Here is an 18,325-nt window from a genome sequence, read left to right on the forward strand (position 1 = left end):
TGGAGTATAATACAGGAGGTAACTCAGGATAAGTAATGTAATGTATGTACACAGTGACTGCACCAGCAGAATAGTGAGTGCAGCTCTGGAGTATAATGCAGGAGGTCACTCAGGATCAGTAATGTAATGTATGTACACAGTGACTGCACCAGCAGAATAGTGAGTGCAGCTCTGGGGTATAATACAGGAGGTAACTCAGGATCAGTAATGTATGTACACGGTGACTGCACCAGCAGAATAGTGAGTGCAGCTCTGGAGTATAATACAGGATGTAACTCAGGATCAGTAATGTAATGTATGTACACAGTGACTGCACCAGCAGAATAGTGAGTGCAGCTCTGGAGTATAATGCAGGAGGTCACTCAGGATCAGTAATGTAATGTATGTACACAGTGACTGCACCAGCAGAATAGTGAGTGCAGCTCTGGGGTATAATACAGGAGGTAACTCAGGATCAGTAATGTAATGTATGTACACAATGACTGCACCAGCAGAATAGTTAGTGCAGCTCTGGAGGATAATACAGGGGGTAACTCAGGATCAGTAATGTAATGTATGTACACAGTGACTGCAGCAGCAGAATAGTGAGTGCAGCTCTGGAGTATAATACAGGAGGTAACTCAGGATCAGTAATGTAATGTATGTACACAGTGACTGCACCAGCAGAATAGTGAGTGCAGCTCTGGAGTATAATGCAGGAGGTCACTCAGGATCAGTAATGTAATGTATGTACACAGTGACTGCAGCAGCAGAATAGTGAGTGCAGCTCTGGAGTATAATAGAGGAGGTAACTCAGGATCAGTAATGTAATGTATGTACACAGTGACTGCAGCAGCAGAATAGTGAGTGCAGCTCTGGAGTATAATACAGGAGGTAACTCAGGATCAGTAATGTATGTACACAGTGACTGCACCAGCAGAATAGTGAGTGCAGCTCTGGAGTATAATACAGGAGGTAACTCAGGATCAGTAATGTAATGTATGTACACAGTGACTGCACCAGCAGAATAGTGAGTGCAGCTCTGGAGGATAATACAGGATCAGTAATGTATGTACACAGTGACTGCACCAGCAGAATAGTGAGTGCAGCTCTGGGGTCTAATACAGGAGGTACCTCAGGATCCGTAATGTAATGTATGTACACAGTGACTGCACCAGTAGAATAGTGAGTGCAGCTCTGGAGTATAATACAGGAGGTAACTCAGGATCAGTAATGTAATGTATATACACAGTGACTGCACCAGCAGAATAGTGAGTGCAGCTCTGGGGTATAATACAGGAGGTACCTCAGGATCCGTAATGTAATGTATGTACACAGTGACTGCACCAGCAGAATAGTGAGTGCAGCTCTGTAGTATAATACAGGAGGTAACTCAGGATCAGTAATGTAATGTATGTACACAGTGACTGCACCAGCAGAATAGTGAGTGCAGCTCTGGAGTATAATACAGGAGGTAACTCAGGATCAGTAATGTAATGTATGTACACAGTGACTGCACCAGCAGAATAGGGAGTGCAGCTCTGGAGTATAATACAGGAGGTACCTCAGGATCAGTAATGTATGTACACAGTGACTGCACCAGCAGAATAGGGAGTGCAGCTCTGGAGTATAATACAGGAGGTACCTCAGGATCAGTAATGTAATGTATATACACAGTGACTGCACCAGCAGAATAATGAGTGCAGCTCCAATCACTAATGATCCCAGATGTACAGATACAGCTCAGTGGTGATGGTTTGGGGGCTCTTGGCCATCGCTGCTCGCATCGCCCTCTACAGTACATTTGCAGCTTTGCCTCACTCCCCGGTTACTTCCTATGGGGGGGCCGTGTTTTCCAGCGTACTACCCCTTTAAATGTTGCGCTGATTCACAGAACAGTGGATATATTGCGGTGGCGCCTTTGTTTCCGTTCTGATACATAATGGAGCGATTCCCGCCGCTGCTTTCTTCCACACAGCGGCCCCTGCTCGCTCCCGGTAATGGGGTCGCCTGGTTAAATGGATAACCGAGCCTGTCACAAGCCGCAACTTAAAAGCGGCTCTGCCTCGTCATCCCGGGGCGGCGCGGAGCAATAAACGCTCACAGCGGGAGCCACATTTAATGATTCCCGGCTCCAGCCTTTCACGGCTTTTAGCAGCTCACTAATGAATATGAAAACGTGACCGTTCCCGAAAACAAATACAGCGCGGACCCCGATACCAGCCCGAAATGTCAGAATGATCACGTCCTCGCTGCGGCTCCAAGGAGCAGAGCCTGTGTCCTTATAAAAGTTTCTACAAACAAGTAAAAATATAAGAAATATAAAGTCACCGCGATCCCCCGACTGTAACGATGGACGTCACCGGCAGATCTGCAAATGTGTGTCCATAGGAAGCTGGTGTCTGCCCCCCCCAGAAAGCGACATATCCACCGCCACTGCCCGGGAGGGATATAACCGCATAATCTCCCTATACTGCAAATGAACGGCTGTGATTATACATAGGAGCAGTATTATAGTAGTTATATTCTTGTATATAGGAGGCAGTATTATAGTAGTTATATTCTTGTACATAGGGGCAGTATTATAGTAGTTATATTCCTGTACATAGGGGCAGTATTATAGTAGTTATATTCTTGTACATAGGAGCAGTATTATAGTAGTTATATTCTTGTACATAGGAGCAGTATTATAGTAGTTATATTCTTGTATATAGGAGGCAGTATTATAGTAGTTATATTCTTGTACATAGGGGCAGTATTATAGTAGTTATATTTCTTCGGCGCTCCATTGGGAGACCCAGACGATTGGGTGTATAGCTACTGCCTCCGGAGGCCACACAAAGTATTACACTAAAAAGTGTAAGGCCCCTCCCCTTCTGCATATACACCCCCCGTGGGATCACGGGCTGCTTCAGTTTTATGCTTTGTGCGAAGGAGGTCAGACATCCACGCATAGCTCCACTGTTTAGTCAGCAGCAGCTGCTGACTATGTCGGATGGAAGAAAAGAGGGCCCATACTAGGGCCCCCAGCATGCTCCCTTCTCACCCCACTTTTGTCGGGTGTTTGTTAAGGTTGAGGTACCCATTGCGGGTACGGAGGCTGGAGCCCACATGCTGCTTTCCTTCCCCATCCCCCCGAGGGCTCTGGTGAAGTGGGATCTTACCGGCCTCCAGACTCTGAGGCCGGGCTCCATCCACAGACCCGGAGATCCTGCTGGAATGGAGCGGAGTATCGTCAAGGACAGGCCCTGCAACGTTAAGGTACTCTGTGTCCCCGTACAGTCTATGCACAGACACACTCCAGCGTTGCTGGGTGTGTTAGTGCGCCGGGGACAGTAGCGCTGCGCGCTTGGGCTTTACTCACTGCGGCTTAGCTGAGTGAGTTTATGTGTCGGGAACTACCGCGCCAGCCGCTGCTGGAGCTGCGGCGCGGCTGAGACTTGTGGTGCGCCGGGGACTTTCGTGCTGCCGCGCTTTTATGACGGCAGCGCTTATAAATCTAGTCCCCGGCTTTTGCGGCCTAGTTACGTTCGTTCCCGCCCCCAACCCTGCCAGTCAGGGAAGGGGCGAGACGCTGTACAATGATCAGCGCCGAGGGCTGGAGTCTTATTTACATACTCCAGCCCTCTCACTGGGCACAGGGGGACGCCAGTTTCCCGCTCTTGTCTGGGGCACGCCCACGGCCCGCCCCTCTTCACAGGACGCCGGCAGCCATTCCTGCAGGCAATCTAAGCTGGAGAACGGAGAGAGAGGGATTCTGGCGACCACTTACCCGCTTATGCGGGCGGTAAGCAGCACCTTCGTGCTGACCCCACTATTGCCACAGTGTTTTTTTGTGTACTTTATCCTTGTACTTATATATTGCAAGACCATACACAGACACACGCCAGCATTGCTGGGCTTGTTAGTGCGCCGAGGACAACAGCGCTGCGCGCTTGGACTATACTCACTGCAGCTTAGCTGAGTGAGTTTATCTGTGGGAAACTGCCGCGCTGGAGGCTGCGGCGCGGCTGAGACTTGTGGCTGTACGGTCGCTTCTTGGCGATATACCCCTAGATAGCTCTGAGGAGACAACAGCATGTCGTCAGCATAGAGCAAGGGGGCCAAGGCACAGGCTTTCTATGCTGTCTGTACCGCACGTGAGGCTGTTTTACCGGCAGGTTCCCTAACCCCTAATGGGTAGAGTCTCTGCTAGTGGTGGCCCAGAGAGGGCCACCTGTGAAACTGTCCAGAGGACAGAGTTGCAGTTTTTTTGCTGATAAAATGTCTTGGACTATGAGCAAAATTCTAGCAACTTTGCAGTCCAGGGCGGTGACTCAGACCATGGGCATTGTTGAATCAAGGCTCCCCGGTCTCCCTCAGTTGGAACTAATCCGTGCTCCAAAGGGGTCCCATACATCCCAGACTGAAGGCTCTGACACGGACGACAGTCCCAGACAGCCTAAGCGAGCTCGCTGGGAGAGACCCTCGACTTCACACACTGGTCAGGGTCTCAGCGAGAGGATTCTCTGTATGATGAGGTAGCTGATCAGGTTTCTGATCCTGAGACCGCTTTCATTCTGGATGCTCCTAATGGGACGCCATAGTGAATGATCTCATAGCACCCATCAATACACTGGTGGCTATTTCTCCCTCAGCCCCTCCAGTGGAGGAGGCAGCTTCAGCAGGAGAAATTCCATTTCAGGTATCCCAAGCGTAAATTCAGTACTTTTTGGGCCTCTCTGACTCAGAGGAGCAGTCCAGAAACACTACGCTTATCCAGACAAGCTTTTCTCCGCCGCGCCATCCTCCATAGTTGCAGTGGAAGATGGGACTTCACTTAAAGATGCCATTGACAGACAGATGGACCTCTGGTTGAAATCTGTCTGTGAAGCTATCGGCGTGTCGTTTGCTCCGGCATTCGCAGCCGTATGGGCACTCCAAGCTATTTCAGCTGGTCTTGCGCAGATAGACACTGTCACACGTACATCTGTGCCGCAGGTGGCGTCCTTAACCTCGCATGCATTGCGACTTACGCTATTCATGCTGTCCTGGACTCTACGAGCCGTACGCCGGTGGCGTACGCCAACTCCGTGGTTTTGCGCAGACCCTTGGGGTTAAGGGAATGGAAGGCAGCTCCTGCTTCCAAAAAGGGCTTAACCAGTTTGCCATTATCTGGTGACAGACTGTTGGCTGAGCGATTGGATGAAATCATTAAACAGGCCAAGAGTAAGGATTCTTCCTTACACCAGCCCAGATCAAACAAAGCCCAAGGAAGGACAGTCGACGTTTCGGTCCTTTCCAGGCTCAGGCTGGTCCCAATTTTCCTAGTCCAAAAGGACTCAAAAGGCTCAGAGGGGCTCAGACTCCTGGCGGGCTCAATCACGCCCAAAGAAGGCAGCCGGAGGAACCGCTACCAAGGCGGTTTCCTCATGACTTTCAGCCCTCTCTCTCCGCATCCGCGGTCGGTGGCAGACTCTCCCGCTTTGGCGGCATTTAGCTGCCACAGGTCAAAGACCGGTGGGTGAGAGACATTTTGTCTCACGTGTACAGGATAGAGTTTTGTTCTCGTCCTCCGGCTCGATTCTTCAGAACTTCCCCACCTCTCGACCGAGCCGATGCTCTTCCGCAGGCAGAAGGAGTGATAATCCCTGTTCCTCTTCAGGAACAAGGTCACGGTTTTTACTCCAATCTGGTTGTGGTGCCAAAAAAGATCGGATCTTCCGTTCCGTCCTAGACCTAAAACTGCTCAAAAAGCAGTGTAAACCAGGCGGTTCCGGATGGAATCCCTCCGCTCCGTCATTGCCTCACGGTCTCAAGGAGATTTCCTAGCATCAAGAGACATCAGGATGCTTATCTCCACGTGCCGATTGCTCCAGAGTACCAGCGTTTGCTGCGATTCGTTATAGAAGACGAGCATCTTCAGTTCGTAGACCTGCCCTTAGGTCTGGCGACAGCCCCACGGGTTTTCACCAAGGTCATGGCAGCAGTGGTAGCAGTCCTGCACTCTCAGGGTCACTCTGTGATCCCTTACTTGGACGATCTACTTGTCAACGCACCCTCTCAAGAGGCATGCCAACGCAGCCTGAACGTTGCGCTGGAGACTCTCCAGAGTTTCGGGTGGATCATCAACTTTTCAAAGTTAAATCTGACACCGACCCAATCACTGACATATCTTGGCATAGAGTTTTATACTCTCTCAGCGATAGTGAAGCTTCCGCTGGACAAACAGCGTTCACTACAGACGGGGGTGCAGTCTCTCCTTCAAGGCCAGGCACACCCCTTAAAGACGCCTCATGCACTTCCTAGCGAAGATGGTAGCAGCAATGGAGGCAGTCCCCTTCGCGCAGTTTCATCTGCGTCCACTTCAATGGGACATTCTCCGCCAAAGCGATGGGAAGTCGACGTCCCTAGGCAGGAACGTCTCCCTTTCTCAGACGGTCAAGGACTCTCTTCAGTGGTGACTTCTTCCCACCTCATTGTCAAAAGGAAGGTCCTTCCTACCCCCATCCTGGACGGTGGTCACGACAGACGTGAGTCTGTCAGGGTGGAGAATAGTCTTTCTCCACCACAGGGCTCAGGGTACGTGGACTCAGCAGGAGTCCACCCTTCAGATCAATGTTCTGGAAATCTAAGCAGTGTATCTTGCCCTGCAAGCCTTCCAGCAGTGGCTGGAATGCAAACAGATCCGAGTTCAGTCGGACAATTCCACAGCGGTAGCATACATCACAATACGCAGTCGGCAAGCCTCCCAAGAAGTCCGGCGGACTCTGATGTGGGTGGAAGACAGAGCATCCACCATATCCGCAGTTCACATCCCGGGCGTAGAAAACTGGGAAGCAGACTTCCTCAGTCGCCAGGGTATGGACGCAGGGGAATGGTCTCTGCACCCTGACGGGTTTCAGGAAATCTGGGGCCTTCGGGGGAGGCCGGACGTCGACCTAATGGCGTCTAGGCACAACACCAAGGTCACGAGTTTCATGGTGTGGTCTTACGATCAACGAGCTCTGGCGGCAGGCGCCTTAGTTCAGGATGGGTCGCAGTTCCAGCTACCCTATATGTTTCCCCCTCTGGCACTGTTGCCCAGAGTGCTACGCAAGATCAGCTCCGATTGCCGCCGCGCCATCCTCGTCGCCCCAGACTGGCAGAGGAGGTCGTGGTACCTGGATCTGTGGCATCTCACAGTCGGCCAGCCGTGGGCACTACCAGACCGGCCAAACTTACTGTCCCAAGGGCCGTTTTCCATCTGAATCCTACGGCCCTAAACCTGACTGGGTGGCCATTGAGTCCTGGATCCTAGCGTCTTCAGGATTATCTCATGACGTCATTGCCACCATGTGACGGGCTAGGAAGCCGACGTCTGCCAAGATCTACCACTGGACGTGGAAGATATTCTTACCTTAGGGCTCTGCTCAGGGAGTGTCTCCCTGGCCATTTGCATTGCCTACTTTTCTTTCCTTCCTGCAATCGGGTTGGGAAACAGGTTTGTTGCTCGGCTCCCTTAAAGGACAAGTTCCAGCGCTGTCTGTATTCCTTCAGAAGCGCCTAGCACGACTTCCTCAGGTACGCACGTTCCTGCAGGGGGTTTGTCACATTGTCCCTCCGTACTGAGGCCGTTAGACCCATGGGATCTGAACAGGGTACTAATTGCTCTCCAGAGCCGCCATTCGAGCCTCTGAGGGATGTTTCACTTTCTCGACTTTCACAGAAAGTGGCCTTTCTGGTAGCGGTCAGTCCCTTCGGAGAGTGTCCGAGCTAGCAGCGCGGTCATCCAAAGCTCCCTTCCTGGTGTTTCACCAAGACAAGGTAGTGCTGCACCCGATTCCGGAGTTTTCTCCCTAAGGTGGTATTCCCTTTTCATCACAATCAGGATATCTCCTTACCTTCCTTTTGTTCTTATCCATTTCATCGATATGAAATGGATTTGCATTGTTGGATCTGGTGAAGAGCACTCAGAATCTACATTTCCCGCACGGCGCCCCTGCGCCGATCGGATGCACTCTTTGTCCTTGTCACTGGTCAGCGCAAGGGGTCGCAGGCTGCCAAATCCACCCTGGCTCGATGGATCAAGGAACCAATCCTTAAAGCCTACCGTTCTGCTGGGCTTCCGGTTCCATCAGGGCTGAAGGCCCATTCTACCAGAGCCGTGGGTGCGTCCTGGGCATTACGGCACCAGGCTACGGCTCAGCAGGTGTGCCAGGCGGCTACCTGGGCGAGTCTGCACACCTTCACCAAGCGTTATCAGGTGCATGCCTACGCTTAGGCGGATGCCAGCCTAGGTAGAAGAGTCCTGCAGGCGGCGGTTGCCTCCATGTAGGGAAGGGCTGTTTTTACAGTCCAAACTTGAGGTATTAATTTACCCACCCAGGGACTGCTTTTGGACGTCCCAATCGTCTGGGTCTCCCAATGGAGCGCCGAAGAAGAAGGGAATTTTGTTACTTACCGTAAATTCCTTTTCTTCTAGCTCCAATTGGGAGACCCAGCACCCGCCCCTGTTCCTTCGGGATTTTTGGTTGTTCGGGTACACATGTTGTTCATGTTGAATGGTTTCAGTTCTCCGATGTTCCTTCGGATTGAATTTGTTTAACCAGTTATTGGCTTTCCTCCTTCTTGCTTTGGCACTAAAACTGAAGCAGCCCGTGATCCCACGGGAGGTGTATAGGCAGAAGGGGAGGGGCCTTACACTTTTTAGTGTAATACTTTGTGTGGCCTCCGGAGGCAGTAGCTATACACCCAATCGTCTGGGTCTCCCAATTGGAGCTAGAAGAAAAGGAATTTACGGTAAGTAACAAAATTCCCTTCTTTTGTACATAGGGGCAGTATTATTGTAGTTATATTCTTGTACATAGGGGGCAGTATTATTGTAGTTATATTCTTGTATATAGGAGGCAGTATTATAGTAGTTATATTCTTGTACATAGGAGGCAGTATTATAGTAGTTATATTCTTGTACATAGGGGCAGTATTATAGTAGTTATATTCTTGTACATAGGGGCAGTATTATAGTAGTTATATTCATGTACATAGGGGCAGTATTATAGTAGTTATATTCTTGTACATAGGGGCAGTATTATAGTAGTTATATTCTTGTACATAGGGGCAGTATTATAGTAGTTATATTCTTGTACATAGGGGGCAGTATTATAGTAGTTATATTCTTGTACATAGGAGGCAGTATTATAGTAGTTATATTCTTGTACATAGGGGGCAGTATTATAGTAGTTATATTCTTGTATATATGGGCAGTATTATAGTAGTTATATTCTTGTACATAGGGGGCAGTATTATAGTAGTTATATTCCTGTATATAGGGGCAGTATTATAGTAGTTATATTCTTGTACATAGGGGCAGTATTATAGTAGTTATATTCTTGTACATAGGGAGCAGTATTATAGTAGTTATATTCTTGTACATAGGGGCAGTATTATAGTAGTTATATTCTTGTACATAGGGGCAGTATTATAGTAGTTATATTCTTGTACATAGGGAGCAGTATTATAGTAGTTATATTCTTGTACATAGGGGCAGTATTATAGCAGTTCTATTCTTGTACATAGGGGCAGTATTATAGTAGTTATATTCTTGTACATAGGAGGCAGTATTATAGTAGTTATATTCTTGTACATAGGGGGCAGTATTATAGTAGTTATATTCTTGTATATATGGGCAGTATTATAGTAGTTATATTCTTGTACATAGGGGGCAGTATTATAGTAGTTATATTCCTGTATATAGGGGCAGTATTATAGTAGTTATATTCTTCTACATAGGGCAGTATTATAGTAGTTATATTCTTGTACATAGGGGCAGTATTATAGTAGTTATATTCTTGTACATAGGGAGCAGTATTATAGTAGTTATATTCTTGTACATAGGGGCAGTATTATAGTAGTTATATTCTTGTACATAGGGGCAGTATTATAGTAGTTATTTCTTCAGCGCTCTATTGGGAGACCCAGACGATTGGGTGTATAGCACTGCCTCCGGAGGCCACACAAAGCAATTACACTAAAAAGTGTAAGGCCCCTCCCCTTCTGGCTATACACCCCCAGTGGGATCACTGGCTCACCAGTTTTCTGCTTTGTGCGAAGGAGGTCAGACATCCACGCATAGCTCCACTGTTTGTAGTCAGCAGTAGCTGCTGGCTATATCGGATGGAAGAAAAGAGGGCCCATATGGGGCCCCCAGCATGCTCCCTTCTCACCCGCGGTGGTGCTTGTAAGGTTGAGGTACCTATTGCTGGTACAGAGGCTGGAGCCCACATGCTGTTTTCCTTCCACATCCCCTGGAGGGCTCTGTGGAAGTGGGATCTTGCCGGCCCCCAAGCCCTGAGGCCGGGCTCCATCCACAGACCCAGAGAACCTGCTGGATTTGGAGCGGGAGTGCCGTTCAGGGACAAGGCCCTGCAACTTTCAGGTACTCTGTGTCCCCGGCAGGCACGGACACTCTCAAGGCTTGCTGAGCGTTATAGTGCGCCGGGGACAGTAGCGCTGTGCGCTGGGGTTAGGTCACTGCAGCTTTGCTGAGTGACGTTACATGTTGGGAACTACTGCGCCGACCGCTACTGGAGCGGCGGCGCAGCTGCGACTTGTGGTGCGCCGGGGACTTTGCGCCGACCGCGCTTTTACGGCGGCGGCGCTTCTAACTTTAGCCCCCGGCTTCTGCGGCCTAGCGCCGCTTCGTTCCCGCCCCCACCCTGTCAATCAGGGTAGGGGAGAGACGCTGCTCAATGGGCAGCGCCGAGGGCTGGAGCTTTATTTACATGCTCCAGCCCTCTCACTAGGCACAGTGGGAAGCAGGCTTCCCGCTCTTCGTCTGTATACGCCCAGGGCCCGCCCCCCCTCTCCACAAGGACGCCGGCAGCCATTACACATGCGGTCTGGCTGGGGAAAGGCAGCAGGCTCTGGGAGACCCAGACTAAAGGGATTTCGGCGACCACACACCCGCTCCTAAGCGGGCGGTAAGCTGCACTTTAGTGCTGGCCCCACTAGTGCCTCAGTGTTATATTAGTGTACTTTTTTCTTGGTACCATATATATATATATAGTTGCACTGTAAGGTCGCTTCTTGGCTGGACACCCTGTACTGCTCTGAGGAGGCAGCAACATGTCATCCGCAAAACGCAAGGGTGCCAAGGCACAGGCTGTGTACACTGTTTGTACTGCATGTGGGGCTGATCTACCGGCAGGCTCCAATGACTCTCATTGTGTGCAATGTTCAGTCCCAGTGGCACTTCGTCAGCCAGAGCCTATGGTGGTAGTGGCCCAGGCAGAGACGCCTGTGAACCCTGCCCCGGTGACGGGGACAGACTTTGCAGTTTTTGCTGATAAAATGTCTGTGACTATGACTAAAATCCTGGAGACCTTGCAGTCCAGGCCAGTTACTCAGACCATGGACACTGCTGTGTCTATGCTCTCCGGTCCCCCTCAGTTGGAACTAATCCGTACTTCAAGGGGGTCTCAAGCATCACAGGCTGAAGACTCTGACTCAGATGACAGTCCCAGGCAGCCTAAGCGAGCTCGCTGGGAAAGACCCTCCACGTCATCACACTGCTCAGGGTCTCAGCGAGAAGAGTCTCTCTGTGATGAGACTGAGGACGGTGATCAGGATTCTAATCCTGGGGCCCCTCTCAATCTGGATGCCCCTGATGGTTACGCCATGGTTAATGACCTTATATCGGCAATTAATAGACTGTTGGATATTTCTCCCCCAGCCCCTTCAGCAGAGGAGGCAGCTGCACAGCAGGAGAAGTTCCATTTCCTGTATCCCAAGCGTAAATTAAGTGCTTTTTTGGACCACTCTGACTTCAGAGAATCGATCCAGAAACACGACGCTCATCCAGACAAGCGTTTCTCTAAACGTTCTAAGGATACCCGTTATCCTTTTCCCTCTGAGGTGGCCAAACGCTGGACCCAGTGTCCAAAGGTGGATCCCCCCAATTTCCAAGCTGGCGGCTAGATCCATAGTCGCAGTAGAGGATGGCGCTTCTCTTAAAGATGCCAACGACAGACAGATGGACCTTTGGTTGAAATCTGTCTATGAAGCTATCGGCGCGTCGTTTGCTCCAGCATTCGCGGCCGTGTGGGCACTCCAAGCTATTTCAGCTGGTTTAGCACAGGTGGATGCTATCATGCATCCAGCAGTGCCGCAAGTGGCGTCCCTAACTTCGCAAATGTCTGCGTTTGCGACCTATGCTATCAATGCTGTCCTAGAATCTACGAGCCGTACCGCTATGGCGTCCGCCAATTCTGTGGTTTTGCGCAGAGCCTTGTGGTTAAAGGACTGGAAAGCAGATGCTGGTTCCAAAAAATGCTTAACCAGCTTGCCATTATCTAGAGACAGACTGTTTGGTGAGCCATTGGCTGAAATCATAAAACAGTCCAAGGGTAAGGACTCTTCCTTACCACAGCCCAGAGCAAGTAAACCTCAACAGAAAAAGTGGCAGTCGAGGTTTCGGTCCTTTCGAGGCTCGGGCAAGGCCCAATTCTCCTCGTCCAAAAGGACTCAGAAAGAACAAGGGAGCTCAGATTCCTGGCGGGCTCACTCACGCCCCAGGAAAGCAAATGGAGGAACCGCTTCCAAAGCGGCTACCTCATGACTTTCGGCCTCCTCCCTCCGCATCCTCGGTCGGTGGCAGGCTCTCCCGCTTTTGCGACATTTGGCTGTCACAGGTCAAAGACCGGTGGGTAACAGACATTTTGTCTCGCGGGTACAGAATCGAGTTCAGTTCTCGGCCTCCACTTCGGTTCTTCAGAACCTCCCCACACCCCAACCGAGCAGATGCCCTGCTGCAGGCGGTGGACTCTCTAAGAGCAGAAGGAGTCGTGATCCCTGTCCCCCCTCAGGAACGGGGGCGAGGATTTTACTCCAATCTCTTTGTGGTTCCAAAAAAGGACGGCTCCTTCCGTCCTGTTCTGGACCTAAAACTGCTCAACAAGCATGTGAACGCCAGGCGGTTCCGGATGGAATCCCTCCGCTCAGTCATTGCCTCAATGTCTCAAGGAGATTTCCTAGCATCAATAGACATCGAAGATGCTTATCTCCACGTGCCGATTGCTACAGAGCACCAACGCTTTCTACGCTTCGTGATAGGAGACGACCATCTTCAGTTCGTAGCTCTGCCATTTGGTCTGGCGACAGCCCCACGGGTGTTCACCAAGATCATGGCGGCAGTGGTAGCAGTCTTGCACTCTCACGGACACTCTGTGATCCCTTACTTGGACGATCTACTGGTCAAGGCACCCTCTCAAGAGGCATGCCAACTCAGCCTGAATGTTGCACTGGAGACTCTCCAGGCGTTCGGGTGGATCATCAACTTCCCAAAGTCAAATCTGTCACCGACCCAATCACTAACGTATCTTGGCATGGAGTTTCATACTCTCTCAGCGATAGTGAAGCTTCCGCTGGACAAGCAGCGGTCTCTACAGACTGGAGTGCAGGCTCTCCTTCAAAGTCAGTCGCACTCCTTAAGACGCCTCATGCACTTCCTCGGGAAGATGGTGGCGGCAATAGAAGCGGTTCCGTTTGCGCAGTTTCATCTGCGTCCACTTCAATGGGACATTCTCCGCCAATGGGACGGGAAGTCAACATCCCTGGACAGGAAAGTCTCCCTTTCTCAGACGGCCAAAGACTCTCTGCAGTGGTGGCTTCTTCCCACCTCATTATCACAGGGAAGATCCTTCCTACCCCCATCCTGGGCAGTAGTCACGACGGACGCGAGCCTCTCAGGGTGGGGAGCAGTTTTTCTCCACCACAGGGCTCAGGGTACGTGGACTCAGCAGGAGTCCACCCTTCCGATCAATGTTCTGGAAATCAGAGCAGTGTATCTTGCCCTACTAGCCTTCCAGCAGTGGCTGGAAGGAAGGCAGATCCGAATTCAGTCGGACAACTCCACAGCGGTGGCATACATCAACCACCAAGGGGGGACACGCAGTCGGCAAGCCTTCCAGGAAGTCCGGCGAATTCTGATGTGGGTGGAAGCCACAGCCTCCACCATATCCGCAGTTCACATCCCCGGCGTAGAAAACTGGGAAGCAGACTTCCTCAGTCGCCAGGGCATGGACGCAGGGGAATGGTCCCTTCACCCAGACGTGTTTCAGGAAATCTGTCGCCGCTGGGGGGTGCCGGACGTCGACCTAATGGCGTCCCGGCACAACAACAAGGTACCGATGTTCATGGCACGGTCTCGCGATCAAAGAGCGCTGGCGGCAGACGCCCTAGTGCAAGATTGGTCGCAGTTCCGGCTCCCTTATGTGTTTCCACCTCTGGCACTCTTGCCCAGAGTGCTACGCAAGATCAGATCCGATTGCAGCCGCGTCATACTTGTCGCCCCAGACTGGCCGAGGAGGGCGTGGTATCCGGATCTGTGGCAGCTCACGGTTGGCCAACCGTGGGCACTCCCAGACCGACCAGACTTACTGTCCCAAGGGCCGTTTTTCCATCGGAATTCTGCGGCCCTGAACCTGACTGTGTGGCCATTGAGTCCTGGATCCTAGCGTCTTCAGGATTGTCCCAAGGGGTCGTTGCCACCATGAGACAGGCTAGGAAGCCCACGTCCGCTAAGATCTACCACAGAACGTGGAGGATATTCTTATCCTGGTCCTCTGCTCAGGGAGTGTCTCCCTGGCCATTTGCATTGCCTACCTTTCTTTCTTTCCTGCAATCTGGGTTAGAAAAAGGTTTGTCGCTCGGCTCCCTTAAAGGTCAGGTCTCGGCGCTATCCGTCTTTTTTCAGAGGCGTTTGGCACGCCTTCCTAAGGTGCGCACGTTCCTACAGGGGGTTTGCCATATCGTACCCCCGTACAAGCGGCCGTTAGATCCATGGGATCTGAACAGGGTACTAGTTGCCCTCCAGAAGCCGCCCTTCGAGCCTCTGAGGGAGGTTTCACTTTCTAGACTATCACAGAAAGTGGCTTTTCTGGTAGCGATCACATCTCTTCGGAGAGTGTCTGAGCTAGCAGCGCTGTCATCCAAGGCTCCCTTCCTGGTCTTCCACCAGGACAAGGTTGTGCTGCGCCCCATTCAGGAGTTTCTCCCGAAGGTGGTATCCTCTTTTCATCTTAATCAGGATATCTCTTTGCCTTCGTTTTGTCCTCATGCAGTTCATCGGTATGAAAAGGATTTACATTTGTTAGATCTGGTGAGAGCACTCAGAATCTACATTTCCCGCACGGCGCCCTTGCGCCGTTCGGATGCACTCTTTGTCCTTGTCGCTGGTAAGCGCAAAGGGTCGCAGGCTTCTAAGGCCACCCTGGCTCGATGGATCAAAGAACCAATTCTTGAAGCCTACCGTTCTGCTGGGCTTCCGGTTCCATCAGGGCTGAAGGCCCATTCTGCCAGAGCCGTGGGTGCGTCCTGGGCATTACGACACCAGGCTACGGCTCAACAGGTGTGCCAGGCAGCTACCTGGTCGAGTCTGCACACTTTCACCAAACATTATCAGGTGCATACCTATGCTTCGGCGGACGCCAGCCTAGGTAGAAGAGTCCTGCAGGCGGCAGTTGCCTCCCCGTAGGGGAGGGCTGTCTTTGCAGCTCTAACATGAGGTATTTCTTTACCCACCCAGGGACAGCTTTTGGACGTCCCAATCGTCTGGGTCTCCCAATAGAGCGCTGAAGAAGAAGGGAATTTTGTTACTTACCGTAAATTCCTTTTCTTCTAGCTCTTATTGGGAGACCCAGCACCCGCCCTGTTGTCCTTCGGGATTTTTGGTTTGTTTGCGGGTACACATGTTGTTCATGTTGAACGGTTTTCAGTTCTCCGATGTTACTCGGAGAGAATTTGTTTAAACCAGTTATTGGCTTTCCTCCTTCTTGCTTTTGCACTAAAACTGGTGAGCCAGTGATCCCACTGGGGGTGTATAGCCAGAAGGGGAGGGGCCTTACACTTTTTAGTGTAATTGCTTTGTGTGGCCTCCGGAGGCAGTGCTATACACCCAATCGTCTGGGTCTCCCAATAAGAGCTAGAAGAAAAAGAATTTACGGTAAGTAACAAAATTCCCTTCATTCTTGTACATAGGGAGCAGTATTATAGTAGTTATATTCTTGTACATAGGGGCAGTATTATAGCAGTTCTATTCTTGTACATAGGGGCAGTATTATAGTAGTTATATTCTTGTACATAGAGAGCAGTATTATAGTAATATTCTTGTATATAGAGGGCAGTATTATAGTAGTTATCTAGCAGGCGGCGGTGTATGATTTTGGTATAGGGGTATGTTATCTGTGCTTCTCCTGTTTTGTAATGGTTTTCTTCCTTGTGGACAGGCCCCGGAAGCCGACCCTCCGCCGCAGTTGGAGCAGCGCCAGTTCCACCAGTGCCAGTGACGGAGGTGTAAAGTTACACAAGGGGTCCCAGGTTTTGCTGACCAGCTCCAATGAAATCGCGGTCGTCCGGTACATCGGAGCCACAGACTTCGCTCCCGGGGTGTGGCTGGGGCTGGAGCTCCGCTCCCCCAAGGGAAAGAACGACGGATCTGTCGGGGAGAAGCGATACTTTCACTGCAAAGCAAACCACGGCATCATCGTCCGTCCCGGCAGAGTCACCTACAGGGGGATCAACGGCTCCAAACTGGTGGATGAGCTCTGCTGACGCCCGATCCGGACTTTATATGTGAGGAACCTGGAGCCGAATCTGAATGTTTTTGTAACATCATTTTCTGGTTTTATCATTTTTTTTCCCTTTTTTAGTTGATAACTGGAATGTATCTGTAAGTAACGTGTGCGACCTTCCCGAATTCAGGGTCCTCCAAAGCAGAGGCGAGTGCAACGAGCTCTTCTCTCTGGATGACTCGCCCTCTATCACGCACTCCCCATTGGTGTAAATGGAAGCGTTGTAATACTTCACTTCCCCTGCGGGGGGCGCTGCAGGGAGATTGAGCACACATTACCATGTTTACTTACAGATCACATGTGATCGCGGAGGATCTGAACACGTGACACGTAAACGAGGACGGATTCCTTCTCCGATTGGAAAGTTCTGGGACAATATGGTTGTCTTTAACGCATTTTATGCCCGGTGTGTTTTTGTTTTTGTGGTTTGGTTGCAGCAATAGTTTTGCACTTTTCTGCCGTATCGCAAAAATGATTGTCTGGATCCCATCAGAGCTCCAAATCCCCTCCATATTCACAGTGATCGATTATTAAGCTCAGGGTTTTTTTGCAGCCACCACTAGAGGGAGCCCTTTCTACATTGACGTCAGTGTACAGTACGCAATCAGCTCCTGAGCTCCCCCTGGTGGTGGCTGCGGGCAGAGAACATTTTATCGTTTAGCCTCGGACTCTTCTTGGGATTTGGAGACCTTTCCACTGCACAAATATCAGGAGGTGCCGGATCTAAAAACGAGATGAAGTGTAAAGTCTCACTTTACGGCATGTTGCACTTCTTTACCAGAACATGAACTATCCTTTACAAGGAAAATATTTCTCTTTTTACTGCTTCTTTAACTATAGAGGCAGAAATCTCATGTGTTTATATGTATTTGTGGTGTGGTTGTGGGCAGCGGCGGTATGCGGAAGCGGGCAGTACGCAGAAGCGGAAGCGGGCAGTACGCGGAAGCGGGCACCTGGGCAGATGCGGGCACTTAGCTGAACAGAAGCACTTTTAAAGCGATTGCACTTTTCCTTATTAATGAATGATTTTTTTTTACTGTATATTCAGGGGCTTTTCTCCTTTTGCAGCAGCTTTTGGGGTGCATTGTGTAGAGTCAGGTCCTCGGTTTTGGACTCATATTGCAGATACTTTTATTATATTCTGTTTATTGGTAATTTTTTCTCTTTTGTAATATTTTTCAGTATTAAAATCTGAATCCGATGTTTGGAAATTGTGCAGTTTTCTTTAGCAACATCCTTTCCTAGGGCCGGCTCCAGGTTTTTGTTGGCCTCGGGCAAGCGTCTCAGTGGGCCCCATCCACACATAGACATGCACAGATACATATTTGAAGACAAATTCACAAAAACACATATATATAGACCAATCTTTACACAGTCATATACACTGATATACATCATACATACACACAGATGCATTAGAAATGTGTTTTAATATGAGGAAGCCGGCAACTGCTGTACATACATCACAGGGGAGGCTGGGGACATACACATTACTGGGTAGAGGGTCATACAGCTCTAGAGGGGGACATTCAGCCCTGAGGTCAGGGAACATACATATCTGGGGGACATACAGCACTGCGGTGGGTGACATACAGCTCTGGGGGGTATACAGCACTGCGGTGGGTGACATACAGCTCTGGGGGGTATACAGCACTGCGGTGGGGGACATACAGCTCTGGGGGGTATACAGCACTGCGGTGGGTGACATACAGCTCTGGGGGGTATACAGCACTGCGGTGGGGGACATACAGCTCTGG

At 50.5% G+C, this 18,325-nt stretch overlaps 1 protein-coding gene across 2 annotated transcripts in view; it reads left to right on the forward strand.

Annotated features, from left to right (window-relative positions):
* CLIP4 (CAP-Gly domain containing linker protein family member 4) overlaps nucleotides 1–17,780 on the forward strand; it is a 71,867-nt gene extending 54,087 nt beyond the window's left edge. For both annotated transcript variants that reach the window (XM_075339041.1, XM_075339040.1), the window contains one exon: nucleotides 16,224–17,780. In XM_075339041.1, coding sequence (XP_075195156.1) covers nucleotides 16,224–16,548 — 325 coding nt within the window. In that variant the 3' untranslated portion in view covers nucleotides 16,549–17,780. The remainder of the gene's footprint in view (nucleotides 1–16,223) is intronic.
* Nucleotides 17,781–18,325: the final 545 nt, after the last annotated feature.

The sequence above is a fragment of the Anomaloglossus baeobatrachus genome, chromosome 3 (genome assembly GCF_048569485.1).
Source record: "Anomaloglossus baeobatrachus isolate aAnoBae1 chromosome 3, aAnoBae1.hap1, whole genome shotgun sequence".
Classification (NCBI taxonomy): Eukaryota; Metazoa; Chordata; class Amphibia; order Anura; family Aromobatidae; genus Anomaloglossus; species Anomaloglossus baeobatrachus.